Consider the following 19213-nt stretch of genomic DNA (forward strand, 5'->3'; position numbering starts at 1 on the left):
AACGAGGGGAACTTCCAGAACAGAGGAACCCAGCTTCTGCAGTTGCTCCATCTCAGGGGGACTGGGGTCCCATGGGGGTCTCCCCTCCCCTGACAGAGTCTCCAGGTGGAGCTGCCCCAGGTCCTGGCACTGTGGGGAGGCTGAGAGCAGACCACTGATGGGGACACAGAGAACTAGGGTGCAGGCCCAGTGCCATGAGGTGGAGAAGGACAGGGCCTTCTGGGGTCCAGCCCACAGGCCGCCACCCACTCCCCAAAGCGCCAGAGACCCCCTGCCGGCCCATCCTTTGAAGGCGCAGGGACTGAGAGCTCCTCCTGAGCACACATCCACCTGGATGGATGGTTCTCCTGCCACTGAACAATGCCCATCGTCTCCCTGGGCTCACCCTGTACTGGGATGAAGTCGGGAAGCCTGGGGACCCACAGTGACCTGAACTCCGGCCGATAGCCTCTAGTCTGGAGGTCAGCCTCCACCTCTGCCCAGGGCGCACAGCCAGCTCACACCCTTTGGCCTTTGCACCCCTGTGCAGCCCGTTACATTGTCCCAAGGTCTGTTCATGACCTCCAGGGGACAACATTGGGCCAAACAGAAAATTAACAGGAAATTAACAGGTGAACATCGTTTTGCCTAAGGAAGTTGAGTAGGAGCCTGATTTCCATCCCTCCTTCTAAATAGCGGTCTCCAACCTTAAGGGAACCAGGGACCGTTCTCATGGAAGACAATTGCGGACTGGTGGAGATGATTTTGGGATAATGCAACTGCGTTACAATTATTGTGCACTTATATCTGTTATTATTACATCAGCTTCACCTCAGATCATTAGGTGTTAGGTCCCAGGGGACCCCTTCTCTAACAGACCCTCAGAGCCCCTCCTGGGTGCCCACACTACCCTGCCAACCTTCTAGGGGCCTATGGGCACCCAAGCCAGCTCCCATCCCTGCCTGCAGCCACCCATGGGAAAGATCACAGCGACCTCACAAAGATCAGCCAGGTTGACAGAGGAGGCCCTGGAATGGCAAGGAAGACCTGTACAGTTTCTGAACCAAGGCTCAGGCAACAGACACAGAGAGGGAGAGTCTCCTAGAACTTGACCCGAGGACCAGGGAGCCCAGAGTCAGCCCACCCTCAGCACCAGGTTCCTCTCTTCCCAGGACACACAGGAAACCTTTCCCTTCTCACCTGCCAACTGCAGCTCCTCCTGACACCCGGTTCTGGGTCTCTGTTCCTGGAGAAGGCAATGGCAACCCACTTCAGTATTCTTGCCTGGAGAATCCTGTGGATGGAGGAGCCTGGTGGACTGCTGCCCATAGGGTCGCACAGAGTGGGAGAATTAGCATGCATGCATGCATTGGAGAAGGAAATAGCAACACACTCCAGTACTCTTGCCTGGAGAGTCCCAGGGAGGGAGGATCCTGCTGGGCTGCTGTCTATGGGGTCGTACAGAGTCACACACGAGTGAAGTGTCTTAGCAGCAGCAACAGCAGCAGTCCCTGAAAACAGACGCCAGGCTGGTGACAGGCTAAGGTAGAGACCAGGTCCCCTCTCCAGTCATCACTCACGTGACCCCTTTCTCTCCTCCAGAGTCAGTGTGACCTTCAGGTGGGTCAAATATCTGCAATCTTCTCAGATATTTGAGAACAACAGGAAGACCCTGGGCATCCAGCTGGGTTTCTGTGTCACAGGAACAATTACCACCAAAATTTGGAAACCCCTGGATCTGTGATTGTGCTGAGAGACTCCAGACCAAAGCACAGCAGAGGCCAAAACTGGGGTGGGTGGGGCGGCCTAACCGCTGCTCTGGGGTCTCAGCCAGGCTAGGCAAGCGTGTGACCTGGCAGCTGCTGAAACAGCATTTCTAAGGTGTCACCTGGCGGTTCACAGTCTTCAAGAAGCTCCACAGGTGATTCCCGCACACCGTGGGGAGGAAGTCCCTGTGACAAGCATTCCTGATGCACCTCCCACCCCCAGGCTCCTCCTCTGAAGGGAAAAGCCAGAGGGGATGAAGGAGGGCTGTCGGGGAGGCTGAGTGTGCATCTGATCCAGAGCAGTGGGGACCCCGGACCCGGACACTCCAAGGTTGTGCTTTTCCAGTCAAGGGTGTGTGTGTGTGCATATGTGTGTGTGTATAGATGTGTGTATATCTAGGTGTCTGTGTGTAGCTGTGTGTGTAGGTATGTGTGAGTAGGGGTGTTGTGTGTAGGGGTGTGTGTGTGTGTGTGTGTGTGTGTGTGTGTAGGTGGAGAATCCCTGCTCTAGAAGGCAGAGGACTCAGCAGAGTTCAGGGAACAGAAATACAGACAGAGGGGGAAGGGGGAGGGGGGCCACTAGGGAGGGAAGGAGGAGAGGGGAGGCAGAGGGCGGGGCCTGGGCAGAGATCCCGCCCCCGGGCCACGTGACCCAGAGAAGTTCTGCTCCCTGGCAGGCCCAGCGCAGAGCACAGAGCGGGAAGGACAGCAGAGCTCACACAAGGACGCAGGGCTTGTGAGCGTTTCTGGAGAGGAACTTCTCACGGAGAGAGGGACACAGCAGACCGCAGGCACCATGGAGCCCCCGTCAGGCCCTGCAAGCAGGCGGCATGTCCCCTGGAGCAGGCTCCTGCTGGCAGGTGAGAGGGGACAGTTTTCAGGGAGGGGGCGGAGACTGGAGAACGAGAGCCTGGCTGGTCCCTGGGGGAGACGGGGCTCTGAGAGGGGACAGGGGGCTTCTGTTCAGACCTGAGGGCAGAGGACAGAGGACCAGGGGAGAGGGGGCTCAGCCACAGAGAGTCTGCATGAGCTAGAGCTGGGGAGGGGCGGGAGGACTCAACTGCTGTAGGTTTTATGTGTAATTCTTCACTGGGCAGTAACTGTTGAAGACTGATGATGATAATAATTATTTCTATCTGGGTGTCACTACAGAAAAAGACAGAACCAGGACAGTAAACACTGTCCTTACCCGGCACCCTTAGACACTGACAAATAAGAAGCAGGCTGTGGAATTCCTGGGAACTCTCCTTCCTTCATCCCCAGGTACTAATGTCTGGAGCCTGGTCCAGGCCCAGTGTTTCAAGCAGGATCAGACAAGCCCCTGCCCTCACGGAATCCGCGCTCTGTGGGGAGGAAGACAGACAAGCAGAGAGATGGAGAGAGTGCTGGCAGATGCTCCAGGCGTCACGCGGGAAGCAGAGCGGGGAAGGGTCAGCAGTGAGCACGGAGGGTCTTTACAGCAGCTGGTTGTTGTGGGGTCATCTCCCAAGAGGCCCTGAATGTGAGCAGGCGTGTGAGGGCAGCGAGGGAGTGAGCCACGGACAGCGAGGGGAGCAGAGGGAAAAACAGCCCAGAAGGGGCAGATGTGACGGGGGTCAGGCTGCTGACCTTGAACCACACACACACAAACATACACACACACACACCCACACTAAGGCTGAGGGATGAAGAGACCAGCTCAGGACCCAGGGCACCATTTTCCCATCCCCCACGCAGGTCACAATAGTAACCGATTTCTCTTTCCCTCCCAGTCTCACTGTTAACTTTCTGGACCCCGCCCACCACTGCCCAGCTCACTATTGAAATGGTGCCCCCCCTTGCTGCAGAAGGGTTGGATGTTCTTCTACTTGGCCACAACGTGACAAAGAATACTCTAGGCTATGCCTGGCACAGAGGAGAAAGGGTAGACAACGTCCAGCTAATTGCATCGTATAGGGTAGATACTAATGCAACTACCAATGGGCCTGAGTACAGCGGACGGGAGACACTTTACGCCAACGGAACCCTGCTGATCCAGAACGTCACCCAGAGAGAAACAGGACCCTACACCCTGCTCGTTACAAAGAATAATTTACAGACAGAAATACAAACTGGACGCCTCCATGTGCACCGTGAGTGCTTCCTCTCTGACCTCGAGGTGTTTGGCAGGCGGGGGCGGGGGTGGAGGGTTGCAGTTGAATTCTGTTCACACTCGAAGGACTGACAGCCCCGGAAGTTGCCCCCATCCCCCTCTGCACTATGTCCCGGGTCGGGGTTTGAACATTCAGTGCAGGACACACACTGTGGAGACAAAGTCCAAAGGGTCAGAAATGCTTCCAGGAAGCCAGGCCCTGCAGACAGTGTGCAGAGAGAAGGACGGGCTGATGGAGGGACTCAGCAGAGGGACAGCACTCTCAGTCCAGCCCCCTGGCCCCTCTCTGTGACCAGGACCCTGAGGAAGACCCTGCAGGACTCAGGGAAGACCCTGGCCTGAGGGCCCCAGGGATCCTCACAGAGAAGCTCAGCCCCAGGAAGCCCCTCCCACACCCTGTCCCAGGGCTCCTGCCTCCAGTGACACTGGGAAGCCTGTGACAAATCCCTAGGCTTCTAAGCTGGTCACCAGCCAGGGTTCAGCCCTGAGAGCCACGTTCGCTCAGGGGCACAGCCTGGTCCTACTCCTGAGACTTGGCATGGAGAGCACACAGGTACAAGGTCCCCAGGAATCAAGCAAATGCCCTGGGGGACTTGGAGACGCCAGAGAAGTCTCAGCACCCCCAGAGAGGAACAGAGGAAGGAAAACTCTCCTGGCAGCTCCTCGACCCCAGGGTGCCACCCAGGGAGCTCTCTCCCGAGGCTGGTTGATGAAAACCAGGAGAGACGCCAGGTGGTCTCTGAATCCCACCCAGGTCTGTCCACCACTAAACGCTGCTGCACAGTCGACCCCCGAGGAAGCCTGTGTTTCTCCCAGACATAGAGCAGGTGGCCTCACACTCTCAGCTCAGGTCCCCATGGATTCATCTTGCCATACACAAGCATGCCTTATCTTTAAAGACTCTGTCTGGCTGAGAGGTGAAGGATGCCAGTTTTGTTAAAGGTGTTTCTAGAGGAGGCTAAGGTATAAAGAAAGGGAAAGTGTTAGTCGCTCAATCACGTCCCACTCTTTGCTACCCCATGTGCTATAGCCCAGCAAGTTCCGCTGTCCTTGGAATTCTCCAGGCAAGAATGCTGACTGGGTAGCAATTCCCATCTGCAGGGGATCTTCCCAACCCAGGGATTGAGCCCAGGGCTCCTGCACTGGCAGGCTGATTCTTTACTGTCTGAGCCACCAGGGAGGCTCAGGGCAATGTTCTCTCTGTTATCTGCACAGCGGTGCTACCCACACCCGTCATCACCAGCAACAACTCCAACCCCAGGGAGCATGAGGACACTGTGGTGTTAACATGTGGATCTGAGACCCAGAACACCTCCTACATGTGGTGGATCAACAGTCAGAGCCTCCCCAAGAGCACCAGGCTGGAACTGTCCAAGGACAAGAGGACTCTCACAGTAGTCACCGTGACAAGGAATGACACAGGACCCTATGTGTGTGAAGCCCGGAACCCAGTGAGTGTCAGCCGCAGTGACCCATTCACCCTGGATGTCCTCTGTGAGTAACCTCTGTTCCTAGGTGACCTGAGCTGCCCACCCAAATGCACGTTGCCAGAGGCCAATCCACACCCATCCCTCTCAGGTCCGAGTACATGGGCCATCACCCCTGGACACCCAGACTGGCCATGACTTCCTGTCCCAGGCAAGTCCAGGCAGGTCCACCTTGAATGAAGCCAGGGAGGGGATGGGCTGCTCTGTGTTGGTGGCTGAGGATCACCAGAATATGATGGGAGAAACAAATTAACGTCAGACTCACAGTGAGTGAGCATGATGGTAATGATTGCAAGTTTTTCAGACAAGCGTGTGAACAGCCCAGAAGGACCCTGGGGCCCCAGTACAGACCAGGAACTTTCCTTCCCTCTGATTGCACCACGCGTGGCTTTCTGCTCTTTGCTCCAAATGGTCCGGACACCCCACCACTTCCCCTCAGACTCCGCTGACCATCCAGAGGGTACCTCAAGCTCTCCTGCCACACAGCCTCTCACCCAGCCACACAGCGCTCCTGGCTTGTCAGTGTGAGGCCCCGGCAATGTGCCCAGGCTCTCTATCCCCAATCACAACATGTACTCTCAGGTCCTGCACTCCCTGTCTGGCCTGGATAGCACCACAGTCAGGAAACCAAGGTTCCCAGGGCTGATAGCTCAGAGCTGTCCAGTACTAGAGTGTTGTCCCAGCGACCAGGCAAGGGTCCCCCTGGCATGATCTGGGAGTCAGAGGAGATGTGTGTTCGTCTCTTTCCAGTTGTCACCTGAACAAAGACCCAGGGCCTTCCTCACAGTCGCCTTTACAGAGGTCACTGGGCCCCGAGACTGCGGAGGGAGCAAGGCCCAGGCCCCCGACCCACTCTCAGCAGTCACCCCTCTCTCTCTACACAGCCCCAGTGGCACGGCCCTCCCTCCAAGCCAGCAACACCAATCACAGAACACAAAGGCCCCGTGGTCCTGACCTGCCTCGCAGATGAGACTGGGGTCTCCATACGCTGGTTCTTCAAAGGCCAGAGTCTCCTCCTCGCAGAGAGGATGACACTGTCCTCAGACAAGAGCACCCTCACCATAGACCCCGTCAGCAGAGAGGACGCCGGGGATTATCAGTGTGAGGCCTTCAACAGGGGCAACTCCAGCAGAAGCGACCCCCTCAGGCTGCATGTGACCTGTGAGTGACCATCATCGCCTCCTGTCTTAGTCGTTCAGTGGTGTCCGACTCTTTGTGACACCACACACTTGGGCTCACTAGGCTACTCTGTCCATGGGATTTCCCAGGCAAGAGCCCTGGAGTGGGTGCCATTCGCTACTCCAGGGGATCGTCCCGACCCAAGGATGGAACCCGAGTCTGCTGCACTGCAGGCGCTCCTCCCGTATAGGCCACCAGGGAAGCCCATTCTAACCTGGACAACCTTCCTTTATTAATTCCACCAACAATTAGCCTATCATCTCATTTCCTCCACTTCAAGCAATTGGAACGTGTGCTGTCTCTCCCCTCCTCACCCCCTGAGTTCTCCTGGCCCTCTGCTGTGAAGCCTCGTTGCCAAGACCACTGGAAGCAGTGCTAAAATCAGTCCCTGGGATTTCCTGGGCAGCCCAGCGGTGAAGACTCCACCTTCCACTGCAGAGGTTGCTGTGACCTCCTCCAGGGGATCTTCCCCACCCGGGACTGGGTCCCTGTGTCCTATGTCTCCTGATTAGCAGGTGGGATGTTTACCACTAGTGCCTCCTGGGAAGCCCCGGTGAGTCACAAAGGCTAAATCTCCTTTATCTTATGTGTCCCGTGGTGTGTGGTATGCACTTTATAGAGCTTTGTGAATACGCGCCCCAGTGAAGGTGGGATCACAGCAGCAGTGTTCAGGCAGGAAGTGTCCGTATGCTAGCTGGCACTGCTGTGACTGCAGGCTTGCCAGCACACTCGACTCCACGTCCCTCCACCTGTCTTTCTTATTTGCGCTATCGTCTCTACAGTGCAAGTGACACCATTTCCCCCCAGGATGGGCGGTGGTCATGTGTGGAGAGATGGGGCCTTGAGGACTGTTAATTTGTGCAACATAAACGCCTACGTCTGTGTGTTGTCTGTTGGCCGGTTAGGTCTCTGGTTTGCAGTGCTCTCACGGCCTCCAGTTTCTCACTGAAATTCCCTCTGACTGCCGCGTCCATCATTGAAAGCTGGGTGTTGTCGTGTCACCGTTGTGACCGAGCTGTTTCTCCCCTCGATGCTGTCCATTTTGATTCACAAATCTGGTGGTGTTAGGTGCATGGGGCTTATAATTGTTCGATTTCCTTGGTGAGTGAAACTTTTCTTGATATGTAACGTCTTACTTTATCTCTTGTAGGCTTTTTTGATTTAGAGATTATTGTATCAGACACTCATACAGCCACCACAATTCTCTTTTTATTACTATTTGCATAGAATATCTTTTTCCAACCTTACTTCAACCTATGTCTTTGTATCTAAAGTGAGTCCCTTGAAGAGAGTTAGAGATGGGTCATAATTTTAATCCATTCTGTGATTCTGTGCCTTTAATTTCAAGGTTGAGGCTATATATGAGTCAGATACTTCCTGATAGGAAAGAGCTTCTGCCATCTCACTACTTGGTATTTGTCCTATGAATTCCTCTATTTCTTCCTCTTTGGTAGTTAAGTGATTTCCTTTCTTAGGTGTCATTTTGATTCTATCTTTCCCTTTCCACATACATTTCAGTTCTTTTCTTAGGGGCTAACTTAAAGATGACAATTAATATCTTAAACATGTATCTATCTAGTTGAAATATCAACCAGATTCTATGATGTATAAAACAGACGAGGTGCTCCTATACATCTCCATCCCCCCGATTTTATACACGTATTGTCATAAATTTCAGCCACCCTTATACAATGTGTGTCCATTATATAGATTTATAAATATTGTTCCAAGAAATACCTTTGAAATGAGAAAGAAAACCAAGTGATTGCAAGAAAGACAAAAATATTGGCTTAAATGAGCTAGCTACCTTGGATCACTCTTAGCACTGTCCTTTTTTCTTTAATTAGTTTTTTATTGGAGGATAATCGCTTTACAGAATTCTGTTGTTTCCGTCAAACCTCAACATGAATCAGCCATAGGCGTACATTTACCCCTCCCTTTGGAACCTCCCTCCCCATCCCCTCTAATCTGATACACAGCGGCTGTCTGAGTTTCCTGAGCCATACAGCAATTTCCCGTTGGCTATCTGTTTTGCATATGGTAATGTCAGTTTCCATGTTACTCTTTCCACACATCTCACCCTCTCCTCCTCTCTCCCCGTGTCCATAAGTTTGTTCTCTATGTCTGTTTCTCCATTGCTGCCCTGTAAGTAAATTCTTCAGGACCATTTTTCTAGATTCCGTATATATGCGTTAGAATACGGTATTTATCTTTCTTTTTCTGACTGACTTCCCTCTGTATAATAGGTTCTAGGTTCATCCACCTCATTAGAACTGACTCAAAGGCGTTCCTTTTTGTGGCTGAGCATATTCCATTGTGTCTGTGCACCACAATTTCTTTATCCATTCATCTGTCAATGGACATCTAGGTTGCTTCCATGTTCCAGCTCTTGTAAATAGTGCTGCAATGAACAATGGGTTACAGGTGTCTTTTTCAGTGTTGGTTTCTCGGGATATGTGCCCAGCAGTGGGATTGCTGGGTCACATGGTGGTTTTATTCCTAGTGTTTTAAGGAGTCTCCATTCTGTCTTCCACAGTGGCTGTATCAATTTACATTCCCACCAACAGTACAAGAGCATTCCCTTTTCTCACACCGTCTCCAACAGTTATTGTTTGTCGACTTTTTGATGATGGCCATTCTGACTGGTGTGAAGTGATGTCTCATTGTAGTTTTGATTTGCATTTCTCTAAGAATGAGCCATGTTGAGCTTCTTTTCATATGTTTGTTAGCCATCTCTATGCAACCTAGATAGCATATTCAAAAGCAGGGACATTACTTTGCTGACTAAGGTCTGTCTAGTCAAGGCTATGGTTTTTCCAGTGGTCATGTATGGATGTGAGAGTTGGACTGTGAAGAAAGCTGAGCACCGAAGAATTGATGCTTTTGAACTATGGTGCTGGAGAAGACTCTTGAGAGTCCCTTGGACTGCAAGGAGATCCAACCAGTCCATTCTGAAGGAGATCAGTCCTGGGATTTCTTTGGAAGGAATGATGCTACTGTGGCCACCTCATGAGAAGAGTTGACTCATTGGAAAAGACTCTGATGCTGGGAGGGATTGGGGTCAGGAGGAAAAGGGGACAACAGAGGATGAGATGGTTGGATGGCAACACTGACTCGATGGGCGTGAGTTTGAGTGAACTCTAGGAGTTCGTGATGGACAGGGAGGCCTCGCGTGCTGTGATTCATGAGGTCGCAAAGAGTCGGACACGACTGAGCAACTGAACTGACTGACTCATGTCTTCTTTGGAGAAGTGTCTGTTTAGGTCATTTTCCCACTTTTTGATTGGGTTGGGTGTTTTTTTTTTTTTTCTGGTATTGAGTTGTATGAGCTGCTTGTATATTTTGGAGATTAACCCTTTGTCAGTTATTTAATTTGCTATTATTTTCTGCCATTCTGACAGCTGTATTTTCACCTTGCCATCAAAGGTCTGTCTAGTCAAGGCTATGGTTTTTCCTTGGTCATGTATGGATGTGAGAGTTGGACTGTGAAGAAGGCTGAGCGCCGAAGAATTGATGCTTTTGAACTGTGGTGTTGGAGAAGACTCTTGAGACTCCCTTGGACTGCAAGGAGATCCAACCAGTCCATTCTGAAGGAGATCAGTCCTGGGATTTCTTTGGAAGGAATGATGCTAAAGCTGAAACTCCAGTACTTTGGCTACCTCATGCGAAGAGATGATTCATTGGAAAAGACCCTGATGCTGGGAGGGATTGGGGTCAGGAGGAGAAGGGGACGACAGAGGATGAGATGGCTGGATGGCATCACGGACTCGATGGACGTGAGTCTAAGTGAACTCCGGGAGTTGGTGATGGACAGAGAGGCCTGGCGTGCTGCGATTCATGGGGTTGCAGAGAGTCGGACATGACTGAGCAACTGAACTGAACTGAACTGGTATTTTTCTTTGCTGTGTAAAAGCTTTTAAGTTTAATCAGGTCCCACTTTTTTGCTTTTGTTTTTATTTCCATGACTCTAGGAGGTGGGTCATAGAGGATCTTGCTTTGGTTTATGTCATCGAGTGTTCTGCCTATATTTTCCTCTAAGAAAATTATAGTTTCTGGTCTTATATTAAGGTCTCTAAACCATTTTGAGTTTGTGTGTGGTGTTGGGAATTGTTCCTATTTCATTCTTTTACCTGTAGCTGTCCAGTTTTCTCATCACCGTTTATTGAAGAGGCTGTCTTTGCCCCATTCTATATTTTTTCCTTCTTTTTGAAAAAACAAAACAAAACAAAACAGGGTACCCATAGTTGCCTGTGTTTATTTGGGGGCTTTCTGTCTTGTTTCATTGGCCTATGTTTCTTTCTATGTATGGTACTGGCACACAAAAAATCATGTCTTTTTGTGTGCCAGTACCATACTGTCTTGATGACTGTAGCTTTGTAGTATAATCTGAAGTCAGGAAGGTTGATTCCTCCTGCTCCATTCTTCTTTCTCAAGACTGCTTTGGCTATTTGGGGTCTTTTGTGTTTCCATATGAATTGTGAAATTTTTTTGTTCTAGTTCTGTGGAAAATGTCATTGGTAGTTTGATAGGGATCACATGGAATCTGTAGATTGCATTTGGTAGTATCATCATTTTCACAGTATTGGTTCTTCCTACCCAGGAACATGGAGTATCTCTCCACCTGTTTTTGTCGTCTTTGATTTCCTTCATTAGTGTCTTATACTTTTCTGGGTACAGTTCTTTTGTCTCCTGAGGTAAGTTTATTCCTAGATATTTAATTCTTTTTGTTGGAATGATGAATGGGATTGATTCCTTAATTTCTCTTTCTGAGTTTTCAATGTTAGTTTATAGAAATGCAAGTGGTTTCTGTGTATTGATTTTTTATTTGCAACTTTGCTAAATTCACTGATTAACTCTAGTAATTTACTGATAGTGTCTTTAGGGTTTGCTATGTACATTATCCTGTCATCTGCAAACAGTGAGAGCTTTACTTCTTTTTCCATCTGTATTGTCTGTTTTAACCTCTCCTTTTTCATTTCTAATTTTGTTGATTTGGTTCTTCTGTTTTTCCCTTGATCAGTCTGGCTAAAAGTCTGTCAATTTTATTTTCTCAAAGAACGACCTTTTAGTTTTATTGCTCTTTACTATTGTTTCTTTCATTTCTTTTTCATTTATTTCTGCTCGGATCTTGATGATTTATTTCCTTCTACTAATTTTGGGGGTTGTTTGTTCTTATTTTTCCAGTTGTTTTAGGTGTAATGTGAGGTAGTCTATTCAATGTTTCTTGTTTCGTGAGGTAGGATTGTATTGCTATCAACTTCCCTCTGAGAACTGGTTTTGGATTATAAGAGACTATTATGAAAACTATATGGCAATAAAATGGCTAACCTGGAAGAAATGGACAGATTCTTAGAAAAGTTCAGTCTTGGACTGAACCAGGAAGACTGGTTCAGTCTTCCTGACTCAACCAGGAAGAAATAGAAATCACAAACAACCCCATTACAAGCACTGAAATTGCAGCTGTGAAAATCTCCCAAAAAAGAAAAGTCCAGGACCAAATGGCTTCACAAGAACATTCTATCAAACATTTAGAGAAGAGCGAATGCCTATCCTTCTAAACCTCTTTCAAAAAATTGCAGAGGAAGGAACACCTCCAATTTCATTCTATGAGGCTACCATTACTCCGATACCAAAACCACACAAAGACAACACTAAAAAAGAACACTATGGCCAATATCACTGATGGGCAGAGACGCAGAAATCCTCAACAGAATTTTAGCAAACAGAATTCAGCAACACATCAAGAAGTTTGTAAGCCATGATCAGGTTGGGTTTATTCCAGTGATGCAAGGATTCTTCAATATATGCTAAGCAGTCAATGTGATATATCATAGTAATAAATTGAAAGATAAAAACCATGTGATCATCTCAATAGATGCAGAAGAAGCCTTTGACAAAATTCAGCACCCATTTATGATGACAACTCTTCAGAAAATGGGCATAGAAGGAACCTACCTCAACATAGTAAAGGCCACATATGAGAAGCCTACAGCAAACATTATTCTCAATGGTGAAAAACTGAAAGCATTCCCCCTAAGATCAGAAACAAGACAAGGGTGTCCACTTCCACCACTATTATTCAGCATCGATCTGGAAGTCCTAGCTACAGCAGTCACAGAAGAGAAAGAAATAAAAGGAATCCAGATGGGAAAGGAAGTAAAGCTCTCACTGGAATGTATTTTTCCATCCTCTCCCTTTCAGTCTGCCTGTGTCTTTAGGTCTGAAGTGGGTTTCTGGGACCGCGTATATATGGGTCTTGTGTTTGCATCCATTCAGCCAGTGTGTCTTTTGGTTGGAGCTGCCAGCGATCAGCTGTTTCGCTGTCCGCGTCCGTGTTCTGCGTAGATCTGTATATTCTTCTCCGCTGGTCAGGTCCTCCTCTCCACTCTCAGCTGGTGTTGTGCATGCACTCCTGTCTCTGAAGGTGAGTTCCTGATGCATCTGTGCAGAGAGACGTACTCCACGTCCCCCACCTTGGTCTTCTCCTGACCACTGTTCTTTATACATTCCTATGGCTTTGAGTTACTGTCCAGTGTTTGAACAGTCATCTTAAAGGATCCCCTTTACGTTTCATATGAGGCACGTCTCCAAGGAATAAACTCCCTTGACTATTGTTTATCCACGGAAGTCTTAATTTGAGCTTCATTGAAGAAGACTTTTTCTGTGCATTGCTTTCCTGGCTGAAATCTTCCATGTAGGACTTAATTCAGTCATCCCAATATCTTCTGGCCCCCAGTCTCTGATGTGAAATTTGCTTTTCACCTTGTTGAAGATCCATTGTAAGTGATGAGCCACTTCTCTCCTGCAGCTTTAATCATTTCCTCTTTCCCTCAGTATTTCAGCAATTTGACTAAATTGTGTCACAACATCTGTATCGTGAAAGATCCTTTCGTGGAGTCCTAAACCACCCTTGATAGGTAATCTCCCATCTAGCTTGGAAAGTTTTAAGCCATTAATTTTAAACATTTTTTTCAGTGCTATCCTCTCTCTTCTACCTCAAAAACTGCCATTCTGCACATGTTTGTCCACTTGATGGAGTTCTGCATAATACTTTGCCTGGAGTCACCAGTCCTCATTTTTTTTTTCCTTTCTAATCCCCAGTCTGAATAATTTCTTTCTTTTTTTTTTGTTTTTTTGTTTTTTTCCCCTACACGTTCATGGGTTCTTTCTTCTACCTGCTAAAATGTGCTGAGGAATCACCCTTCCAAGTTACTGTATTCACTTGTTATACTTCAGCTCCAGATTTTCTTCAACCCTGTTTAAATAATTTAACAACAAGGAAGAAAACATCTTTCTTGAGAAGCAGGTTCTCCTTAGACCTGCCCAGTATGGAGACAGCCATCCCCTCACACTGAGGACTCCAGTGCTTTAGACATGGACCTTGATTATATAGCTAGCTGAGTCAGTCTCAGACAAGCACATTAGGAGTGTAAAAGCAGAACAGAGAGGAGGCTAGTTGTGGACCCTGAGAAGGAAGGCTCATCCCACGGAGCTCTCAGGTGGGATCAGGCAAGGAACTGGACTTGTCCTCAAGTTTGATGTCCCCTCTTCCCTCTCTGGGGCTTCACAGGTGGGGCTAGTGGTAAAGAACCAAAGAACCTGCCTGCCAGTGCCTATCCCTGAGACTAAGAGATGCAGGTTCAGTCCCTGGGTTGGGAAGATCCCCTGGAGGAGGAAATGGCAACTCACCCCAGTATTCCTACCTGGAGAATTCCATGGACAGAGGCATCCGTCCAAGAGATCTGGAACCACAGGCGAAGGTCATGCTCTTCGGTAGTCAGTCCCTACCTCTGAGAAAGCCCATGAGCATTCCAGGCCAGGGGCAAACAGATCAGGTGACATGGGGACACGCATCCACTGGTCAGTGAATTGATGAGCGGAGTTTACGGCTCCCTGAGAAGGCGATGCTGCCCCACACAGTCAACAGTGTCAGGACAGAGGATGCAGGATCCCCACAGTGTAGAGTCTCCCCACGTCAGAGTCTGCAGAGGAGACCCCAGCTCCCCAGCTGGGCACTCTAAGTGACCCTCAGCACCTCTACACCTTCCCTCATGATTTCTCAGGAAGTGGGTGTGTAATGAAAGCAAATGATGAGGATGTGGTCTCCATTCAGAGCCTGTAGAACAATGTGTCCAATTAATTGTTCAAAACTTAGCTCATCTTGTCCTAGTTTGGTTGCTATTTGTGAGAGTTGTTTGACTGTGGGCAGCACACTGGATCTTGTGCCTCAGTTTCCTCATCTGTAAACCTGGAGAAGAACAGCTGGATGTTAAGGCTGTTCAGAGGCTGTTCACCAGGAAGTTGATGAGATATAAAATCCTTCCCCGTGTCCTTCCACAGAGTCAGCATGCAAGAAACATTTTCACTGGTGATATTTTGGTTTTCAACACGGTGGTTTTTGACTGTAAAGCCAAACAACTTGCTTGCATTTTGTCGCACCCGCTACTAGTTCTGTGGCTTCCGATGATCTACTGAACTACTGTGTGTCTCAGATCTGTGTGTACAGTGGGGATGACAGCCCCTCCCTCATGCGGACGGAAAGAGCTGGGTGCGAAGGATTTCCCCCTGTGCCAGTCGCACAGGAGGAGCTGGAAACATTGGCTCGTATGATTAACCAGTCAGTGTTAGTGGACTGGAGAGGACCTGCCCTCCACCACCCACAATAGTGACGAAACGAAAAAATCAGAGGGCGGGGGCATAATGTGAGAAGAAATGAGTCCTTCAGAGGAAAATGAACAGGACATGGAAATGGCTACCGTGAGAGAATGGAGAGTTAGAGCAAGTCCAGGGCTTCAAATCTGAATAAGAGGAAAATGATGCAACCACGTGCGGTGGGAGAGTTGGGAGGACACCGTGATGACAAAACATGCACCCACACGGGGCTCAGAGCATTTCCTTCCTCCTAACCAGGCCCCCCCATCAGACTCCTCTGGGTGTTCCCTCCAGTGAACTCGGACCCCATTTCCCCTCTCTCTTCCTCTTCTGCTCTCAGGGCAAGAAAACAGCCGAGGCCTCGGCGTGGGGGCCATTACTGGCATCATGGTTGCGGTCCTGCTTGTGCTGACGCCGCTGGCTGGCCTGGGGCGTTTCATTTTCCTTCACAGGTACAGCGGCATTCCCAGATGCTGCTCCTGCCCCAGGTTGACCCTAGTCCTAGAGGAGGGACACCCCCTCCTCCAATTTCCGGCCTGGATCTCCAGGACCTTCCCACTTCCCCATGGATATTCTCTCTTATCCTTCAGTTCCTGCCTCACCTGGTATTGACCTGGGGGAGATTCCTTAACACCGTCCTCATTTATTTTGTTATTTAGTCACGAAGTTGTGTCCATCTCTTTTGCCACTCCATGGACTCCTGTGTCCATGGAATTTCCAGGCAGGAATACTGGAGTGGGTTGCCATTTGCTTCCCCAGGGAATCTTACTGACCTAGGGATCAAACCCGCGTCTCCTGCATTGGCAAGTGGATTCTTTACCTCTGAGCCACCAGGGAAGCCTCATTTATCAGTTAACACAACTAAGACCCCTGCATGTCCTAGTTCTCTATATGTAGGCTGGCAGGTAGTAAGTACTCAGAAAAAGGTATCTCTTCCTGTATATTTAAATGCAGCTACTCTATGAGGGGCAGTCACAGGGCCAGGATCTGAGGGGCATCCTGAACAAGGTCACGCTTGGCTAGAGAGTGGAAGTCTGGATAGGCCAGGTCGGGTCAAATGCCCCCAGCTGGCAGATGCGTTAACAACAGCCAGGATCATGAGACAGAACATCGTGCCGGGTCAGCAGGTGGTGGGATGTCTTTATGCTTCAGGTCCAGGTGATGGAGACAGAGGACAAGGCCGCTGTCACATTTGAGCAGCTCCTGGGTGAGGGCAGGGGCCCTCAGCAGCGACACTGCCCTCAGTGAGACCCCAGAGTCGCTGGCTTCCCTTTCCTCCCCCCGCACTGGCCCTGCTCTCTCCATAAACATGATGTGTCCACTGAGACAAAGCCTTGTGTGGATGGATGCCTTTCCCAGAGCCCTGGTCCCTTCAGTGGCCACTTTCTTCTGAACTCTATTAGCCTATGGTGCTCCCCCTCTGGACTCAGCCAGATACGGCTTCTTAAGGACTTTGCTCAGCTTCCTTGCTGGGCCCTCCCCTCTAAGCGGCCTTGGTGGAGAAAAGAGGTGTCCAGCCCCTGCTTGGAGGTGGGGATCCTCCTGTCCCATGTTCTAACGCCAAAGCCTTGACCTCCATCTACACTCCTCACAAATATGCATGTTTTTCTTCCCTAACCCCGGCTGCCTGCACAACAGAGGGAAGTGGCCCCCAGCGTCCACCTCAGGTGAGTGTCTGTTCAGCCCAGCACAGCGGGGCGCCCGGGAAGGCCCTGCCCTGTCTGTTCATGCCTGCTTCCCCCAGAGTCACTGGCCCTTTCTCTGGGGCTTCAGCACAGGGGACCCTGACTGGCTAGTCTGCTTGTCCTGTGAATTATAATCCTGGGAGGCTCCCTCGCCCTCACTGGGGTCTGAAATTACCAGTGTCTCTCCCTTGGTGGGGCTCTTTCTTCCATGGTTCTACAGAAGGTGGACTCTCTCAGCCTCTCCTGAGAGAATGGGCTAAGCTTCCTCACATGCTCGTTGCTAACTCCTGTCTCCTCCCAGGACGTGGTCCCTCTGGCAGCTCTGTCTCCCTGGTAAGTACATTCCTTCCTTGTCTCTTCTCCCCAGGGTCCCCGCTTCACAGGCTCAGGGCAGGGGGCCTGTCCAACCCTGATGCACTGTGCTGACCCCTTTCACTTGAGAGTAGTTGAAAGTCGCTCAGTCGTGTCCAGCCTTTGTGACCCCATGGACTGTAGACCGCCAGGCTCCTCTGTCCATGGATTTCTTCAGGCAAGAATTCTGGAATGGGTTACCATTGCCTTCTCAAGGGGATCTCCCTGACCCAGGGATCGAGCCTGGGTCTCCTGCATTGCAGGCAGATTCTTTGTCTTCTGAGCCACCAGGGAAGCTCGTAAGAGTAGTTAGGACATGGCTAGTCCCACCAAGCTGGGAGCTGGATCCACTTCAGGGACGGGACCACCCACCACCTTATCCAGAGGCTGCCCCGGTCCCCTCACTGGACCTCAGGAGAACCTTGGGGTCGAACCAGGAGGAGAGTGGATACTGGATCATCAGTCAGGGGAGCCAGGCTAACAAGGATGGGAAACAGAGCCCAGAGAGGATTGGGGTGGGGGCGGCAGGCTTGGAGATGGCTGATCGGGAGAAATGACTCTCCTTCCCTCTCCTCTGATGCCTGCTTCCTCCATGCCCAGGCCTCCCGACCTGATGCCAGGCCACCAGCTCCCATCTACCAGGTGAGTGTGGGGATCCAGGGTCTGGTCCCATAAGCCCAAGGGGCAGAGGAAATGCCCCCTGCACAGCTGGCTGTGTTTGAAGGTCCAAGAAATAGCAGGAAAGATGGAAAGGGGACGAAGGTGAGGTGGGTCTGGACCAAAAGCCTCTGATACAAACAGACCCTGGGTGACCCGGGGCTGGGAAGTCCCTGGGAAGCCATCTGAGAAGGTTACATGAGCTTGGAGGCATCGGTTTTCTTTTGCAGGAATTACTACGCCCCGACACAGACGTTTACTGTCGTATCAGCCACAAAGCAGATGTGGGACCTTAGTTCCTCCAGACACATCTCTTTAACAGACTGTGGGAAAGAGCTTACCTGAGACCAAAGACCTGAGTGAGTTCAAGAGGAAGAGCTTGAGGCAGAGAACCAGCTCTGAGACCTGAGGCTATTCGGGAACCGGGGCCCAGGCTCAGGGTCCTCCTGGATTCCTGGACACCCTGACAGGCTGCCCTGAACCCTGATGGACCAGAACTCAGGCTGCGATTCACACAATGGGAGGAGGTCCCAACAGGGCAGCTCTGGGCTTGTGACCCACTGCAGACCACCGGAGAGATCTGAATAAAGAGCACTTTCCTTCTGGTTGCAAAATATAGTGCCCTTGGGTCCTGTCCAGCAAGAAATTCACCTGAATCTCTGCTTCGGTATCGCCATGGTTCCTCAGGGAACGCAATAGCTCTAGTTACCTGACCTCCCCATCTATTCCCTGGGGGAAAGGAAGGGGAAGATTGTGAGAATGGAGGGAGGGGGCATGCTAACAGGAAAGGAGGGTCACCAGACCCTTCGCAGCCACGTGGGCATCGGCAGTCCTCACACTGCCCTGGGGTCCCAGCACCTCCCAGTGCCTGCTCACCTGGCATGGGGTCTCTGGAGAATAGAATATGGGTCCATCTGAGAGCCCCTAGAACCCGAGTCAGGAAGGACTAGGCGCGGGTGAGACCATATTATGGGTGAGGCCCCTTTGCAGCCTCTTGGTGTCCTGAACCATCTGGCCCTCCTCTCCAGGCCCTGTTGGCCCCCACTGGTGCTGCCTCCAATGAATTTTTGTTGTTCAGTTGCTAAGTTGTGTCTGAGTATTTGGGACCCCGTGGACTGCAGCACGCCAGGCTTCCCTGTCCTTCACTATCCCTGGGAGTTTGCTTCAACTAATGTCCACTGAGTCAGCGATGGCACAGGAACTTTTGTCTGTCCCCAGATCTAGGATCCAGAATGCCTTCTTTCTCCATGGGTTTCCATTGTTTCCCTAAGGGCCTAGGCCCTGAGGACACCATTCCCTCTCAGGGGACAGAGGAGCAATCAGAGT

General features: G+C 50.4%; 1 protein-coding gene across 1 annotated transcript; it reads left to right on the plus strand.

Annotated features, from left to right (window-relative positions):
* Nucleotides 2452–18906, plus strand: LOC102180695 (carcinoembryonic antigen-related cell adhesion molecule 7). The gene is given in 10 exon segments (XM_013971361.2): nt 2452–2605; nt 3497–3856; nt 5092–5370; nt 6248–6284; nt 6286–6524; nt 15535–15646; nt 16833–16861; nt 17181–17212; nt 17831–17872; nt 18118–18906. Coding segments are annotated over 10 exon segments (1260 nt in total). The 5' UTR covers nt 2452–2541; the 3' UTR covers nt 18184–18906.

This window comes from Capra hircus, chromosome 18, assembly GCF_001704415.2.
Source record: "Capra hircus breed San Clemente chromosome 18, ASM170441v1, whole genome shotgun sequence".
NCBI lineage: Eukaryota > Metazoa > Chordata > Mammalia > Artiodactyla > Bovidae > Capra > Capra hircus.